This window comes from Nyctibius grandis, chromosome 24, assembly GCF_013368605.1.
Source record: "Nyctibius grandis isolate bNycGra1 chromosome 24, bNycGra1.pri, whole genome shotgun sequence".
Lineage (NCBI taxonomy): Eukaryota > Metazoa > Chordata > Aves > Nyctibiiformes > Nyctibiidae > Nyctibius > Nyctibius grandis.
This window is the reverse complement of record NC_090681.1, coordinates 3,681,097-3,687,160: the sequence shown is the minus strand read 5'-3', so window position 1 is coordinate 3,687,160 and position 6,064 is coordinate 3,681,097. Positions and strand designations below refer to the sequence as shown.

General features: G+C 46.0%; 1 protein-coding gene across 1 annotated transcript in view; it reads right to left on the bottom strand.

The window, feature by feature from the left end:
- Window positions 1-2,701: 2,701 nt before the first annotated feature.
- Window positions 2,702-6,064, bottom strand: part of RPS6KA1 (ribosomal protein S6 kinase A1) — a 42,605-nt gene continuing 39,242 nt past the window's right edge. Inside the window, exons 22-23 of the mRNA XM_068417654.1 lie at window positions 5,683-5,820; window positions 2,702-5,346 (exon numbers count right to left, since the gene is read on the bottom strand). Of these exons, the coding sequence (XP_068273755.1) occupies window positions 5,224-5,346; window positions 5,683-5,820 (261 nt within the window). The 3' untranslated portion in view covers window positions 2,702-5,223. The remainder of the gene's footprint in view (window positions 5,347-5,682; window positions 5,821-6,064) is intronic.

Here is a 6,064-nt window from a genome sequence, read left to right as displayed (position 1 = left end):
AGGTTCCTTTTATTATAACCAGAATAAGTCAAACCAGAATTGCTCGCTTTTATATGAACATGTGTGATTCAGAAGTCTTTCCCTCTGTAATAAATACCCAAGCAGAGGGCCAGCTTGCTGTTTATCTCATGAAGGAACTGCCCCCAGGGAAACAAGAAATTGCTGCTCCTTCTGATCTCTCACATAAAACTGAAGAGGTTCCACCTGTTACAGGTTTCTGACACCATCTGCTGTTTGAAAATAAGACAGCATTGGAGCTAAGCAGCACGCGAGAGTTTGTACTTGTTCGATAAACCAGAAGTGACACCAGCTGATCTAGAAGGTTTGTTTAATTGGCACATTTCACTTCTGTTCTTTCAAGCCCTGAACATATTTCGACTTGATCTTAATTATGAAGTGAATTATTTCTTCGCTAGAAGACCCCAGAAACCCAACGAGCCACACCACAAAACTTCAATCCTCGTGCAGGGTCGCGGGACCCCATCCTTTCAGTATCGAAGCAGATTTCGAAGCAGCGTCTCTCTAAAGCCTGGCCCAAAGAACCTACTTAAAAACTTTTTCAAAGGAGAGAGCCACAGCCTCCACAGGGTACGAGGAACTCAAAGAAAATCGTTCTTTCCACTAAAAATAAAAATATTTACCTTTTGCTGTCTCACACTGCTGCCTGTATGACAGAATAAATACTCTAACCAAGGAGGCTCTCACTGCTTCCTAATTGAAAGTGACACAAATTTTTGTCCCAGGAAAAACAACAGAGCCCTGGAATTCATTACACATCTAAATCAAAGGACTCACCACCAAAGCTCCTAGTTTGTGTTAAAAAGCAGGGAGGTATTCTTAGTAACAACACTTTTTCTTAATAAAAAGGTTTTCACCAAACGGGTCCCTACGGAGCCCAGCCGTTCACCCCCAGACAATGCAGGAGTTTTATCACCACAGGTTTAGACAAAAATCACCCCAAAATCTTAAAGTCGAATACCACCCAGAGGGTGCAGCTATGTGATCCTTCTCTAGTCGTAGCACGTCAGCCCATTTACAGCATCACCCTCCGTATTCAACATTTATAACCCCCTCCACACGCATCGTTTAAAGAGTCAGTGGCTCCTTTTGTAAGCGATCAGCTTCTTACCCCAGCACTTTACATGCACTTCTCCACAAAAGAGACCTTTTACATGTCAATTTATTTTCAGACAAGCATATCTGAAAGGGAGTTTCTCTCCAGAGCGGAATTAGTATTAATGGCAGGTGTTCCCGTGTAACACAAAAGGAGGAAGGCAGCAAGTTAGCTGAGCTTAAGTAGTAAGACAGCTTGATGTTTTAATAACCAGAGGCAAGAAAATGGAGTGGCAGCGGACCTCCAGCTTTCATAGCATGAATGAAGGTTTTATTCAGAGCGCCCTATGTACTCGCAAAAGAAGACCTTGAAATATTTTACATGTTTCCTTTGCATTAAAAGAGGGATTAAATTGTTGAATATTACATGAAAGCACAGCGTCCGCCCCACACACCGTTGAACACGCTTGTGGTCACTGAGTATTTCCGAAGCCTCCCATGTTCTTGGGAAGGCGGCAGTGGGTGCCACGAGGAGGTGGTGGCACCCAGGAGGCCCAAGGCACTGTCCACAAATGGCAAAAGATGCAGGAAAAAGAATTACGTGAACTAACTTGAAGGTGGGGATTTGAAGAGGGTATTTGCATCAGTTGGGTGCAAGTTAAAAAGCAGATTGGTTGCTCAAGTGAATTTTCATTAAGAAAAAAAAAAATGATTGCTAAGAAAGTTACCGGCCTTCAGTTTTAAAGACAGCCTAAATAATCATGATGGGAATATTTATCAGGCCAAAATGCATTTATTTATGCTCCGGTTAATTTGACAGAGGTCAGTACCACATCATGAAGAGGAAGGCACGACTACTGTACATGGTGGGAAGAAAGAAAACAGCCTCGCAGCCGGGTCAACCTCTTTTACAACACAAAAGTTGCTGATTTACACCCCAAAATAGGAAAGTTTCACCTTTCTTATACAGAAGCTGTATTATATAGAGCTGTTCAATATTATTTTCAGGCTGCTTGTCTATGGATTAACACGCGACTTCCGCACAGATTAATTCCAGGTAGACTCAGCTATTCGAGGCTGGATTCCGGGATTTCTGCTCCCTTGAGCTTTTGTATGGTCATACAAGACAAAATCTTAAAGGTCAAGTCGACTATTAAACACCTGAAATAACACAAGCAGGTTTCCTTGTAAAGATTTCCTCATGTATGAAAGTCAAACACATTTTTGTCTCTTTTCAAATCAAGACAAAGCTAAGCTGTACATCCTCTTTGTCCCAAGTTAAAGCTGAATGACCTCAAATCTCTTGCGAGAGCAGATCATTTGGTCTTCTCTAGGACACCTTCTAGTTCTCCCCAACAGGCATTAGAGACCCAGCTTGACACAGGTCCAACTTTCACCTCAAATAATACAATTTCAGTTAAGATGACAGCAGTTGGTCCCAACTGTATTTTGGCAAAGGTTTAGTGCTGTCAGGACAAAACCAGAAAGGGAACAAGAGGACCCACCCAACCCCTTACAAACACCTACAGTTCTCACACACAGAAAGATCAACAAGTCCATTTTTATTGAGCACTGGAATTAAAAAAGTAACAGCACTTGGTTGATTTGGAACTAAAAATCAAGACTTGATTGGAAGGATCACTCAAAACAACTTGGTTAAAAGCACCCCAGAAAGCAAGGTGTAGCCCTTCTTGTTCATCCCATTCTCCAAAGTGATGGAGGTCCCAAAAGCTACAGCTGCACCAAACACAAAGTTCCTCTGGTTGAACACCCCAGCGAGGCGGAGCAGTTTGATGCTCCGGGTACTGGGGTTTGATGCTCTGGGTATTGTCTCATGGCCAGGCAGAGTCTGCAGCAGCCGTGGGCTGCTCTCCCCGTGCCCACAGAGCTCTGCACCTTTGTCCTACACATCTTTGAGTTGTCACTAGTTGGCCTCCCACCAGCATCATTACAGGGAGGATTAAGCAAAGGTTGTAATGTTTTTCCTGACTGATATTTGAAAACATTTCCAATTTCATACAAACAAGCCAGTTACCATCCAAGCAGGGCGAACGTTTGGTTTAAGACCCATCCTGATGGCCCATAGTGTTGAGAGGCTCACAGAGAGTGGTGATCACCACCACCATGTCCAACCCCATCCACCGTTTCAGAGCCCACCCTTTCCAATGTAGGAAATAGTCCGAAAAACTGTCCACGTGTCTGCTTCGATCCCAACAGCACCCAAAGGGACTGACCCCAGCTCCACAAAGAAGCTGTTTATAATTATTTATTATATTTGTTTCAGGTATCTAACACTTGAACACCTCTTCCCTGGCACGAGAGTTACTGCACAGTTGTAGGAAACATAAGGCAGGTTCTCTGGCACCAATGCAAACATCACGCCAGAGGAGAAAGCAAGTATTGCTAAGGCAGGGTTTTGTGTGGTGGCGTGTCCCCCTCCTCCCCAGCTATCAGCAAAACATTAAATCCAGCTCTGCTGGGGGTCAGTGGCAAAACCAGTGAGTAGATCCAGTGTGCACTGGCCTCCTCCTCTCAGCAGCACTGGGCACTAGGGCAGTACTTGGAATAAATATAGAAAAAAAAATCATGACTATTTCAGCTTCACACTGGCTGCTCCAGGGAGTAAAACAGGACCTGCCTGGATGAGGGTAGAGGAGGAGAGAGCTGTACATCTCAGAGAAAATTTGTGGAATTCTCCAGTTTAGAGTCAACTGGGACTAAGGAAAAGGGAAAAGCAAAAAGGGAGTTTCCCCTCTTGTTATATAATCAGCCAAAAGCAGCTGAAATTCACACAAGAACCTTTGCCGGCTTCAGTCGCATCCTGGAGCACGCGAGCGTTTGCAGTCCCCGTAGCTCTCCTGCTCCTCCCGAGGAACAGCCACCACCAAACCGGGGAGCTCCAGCAATTCCCTGCAAGTCAGAACAGGTCGGGAATTTATTTCGAGCACAGTTTGCCTCCAAGTGTTGGTTTCTATTAGCACTAAAATGTCCTGAGAATAAGAAGTTCCCCTCCGCCGCCTGCATCCCGCCACCTTCCCTGTTGATTACTGCCTCGTTCCATACCAGGTTCTAATTACTTCCCACTGCAAAGTGAGGTGTTGCACCTGAGAGAAGGTGGCATCATGCACAGCCCTGCTACAGTACTGCTGGTTTTCCCATCACAGGGCCAGATGAAAAGTCAGTCAGTAAAAAAACATGAACTGAATGACACGTTTATTGTACAATTCAGAAAGAAACCCTGAGTTACCAGCTGTAGAATAAAGTTAAATTAAAAAAAAAAAGGATGGTTTGTTTCATAGGTTCCTGCTGAAGGAAAGGAAAACCCAAAATGGTAAAAGCAGCAGCCAGAGCCAGCCCAAAGCCTCGGCTTTGCCAAGGAGAAGGTTCCTTTGTCATCTCCCCATCATGGAGCGATGGGGAGAACATGAAGATGGGAGGGCAGAGGGAAGGAGTGAGCCAAACCGAGCAGGTGTTCTGGACAGATGAGCATCTAAAGGGGTGGTCTGGAGAACTCGTGGTTTATTTTGTTCCGAGAACTGCTGTCTGGGCTGGGGGAGCACAGGAGAGAGGAAGAAACGGAGTCTGAAAAATCGACCTCACACTCTGAACACATAAGCACAAAAAGTGAAGGGGAGGGAAGTCCTTTACAGACACGAGTGCTGCTGGCTGGGAGTCTGCAGGGGTGGCTTTGGGAAGAGCATCCAAAGGTTCAAAGGAAGAAAAACCCCAAAGCCTAAACCCCAAACATGATGCAGTCTTCCAGCTGCGATGGTGTTGGAGAGAATCAATTCCAAGAAATGATGTAGCTACAACAAATATCTGGCCCTACACAGGGAAGGGTGAATCAGAGCTGCTTTTTAGTGCCACTAGACATCAGTTATACATTCTAACTCTCATATACATAGATGGGTGTCTTTAAAAATTGACAATTTACACTTCAAAAAAGTTTTACAGTGAAGTTCTCTCAGCAAAGATCAGTCCACACGAGGAGGAGCCAGTCTTTCAGAAACAAGAAGGCACTTGGCCTTTTGAGAACGAGTCCTCGAGGGAGCCCCTGTGCAGGCATTGACCGCCCGATCTCCTGCCCCACCACCTTCAGCGGGTGTGCGAAGCTCCGTGTGCTTGTCCCGCACCGTGCGGCTGCAGACGTGGCTGCAGAGCATCCCAGCTTCACAGTGTGGTGGAAGGAAGCTTCTTCACCCGCCTCTGTGCCAGAATGGAGGATTCGATGGGCTTCAGCTGGGGGCTTGGCTTGGAGCTGTTGAGTGCGGAGTACGTGGCAGCCATCGCCCCCTTGGAGAGAAGGCACGAGACGTCATTTAGGTGTAGAAGAGGCATTTCAGACTCACGGCTTTACAAGATGAGGGAGGAGAGTGGCCAAACCCACACACAAAGCCAGGAGCATCTTTCTTTTTTTCTTTAAACCTCCCACCCGTACTGACATGTTGTTAAAGATCCTCCCTAAGTCTTCCTGCCAAAAAAACATCTTGCATTGCCTCCCCTGGCCCACACCTCCCCAACCTGCCATCCAGCTTTGCCCACACCACCATCACCCCACCTGGGCTGCTGCTTCCCAGAGAGCCCAAGGTACGTGAGGAACGAGCCAAAGGCCCAGCCCAGACTTTGTACCTTTACAAGCTGAACATCCTGGTGATTCAGCTGGCTCTGGGGTAAGCTGTCCTTCTGGGTTATCCAGGGATGCTGCAAGACCTGCTTGGCTGTTAGGCGCTGGTGAGGATCTACGTGAAGCATCTTTGATACCAGATCCTAAGGGCATCGTTTGGAAAGTTAGACTTCAGAAGATTTCATACTTTAAATGCAAAAATACCATCTGTCTGCCCCCAAATTAGAATTTAAATTCGGAGGCCAAATTTAAAGTCTGCAGACATCAATCTCCTTTTGTACAAAATATGGTTTCCATAGGCCTGGGAGGTCTAACCCAGCAGCAAACCCCGCACGGGTCAAGCATGAGGTTGGTGTTCCACGCAAATATTCACAGCCAGAACTAAAA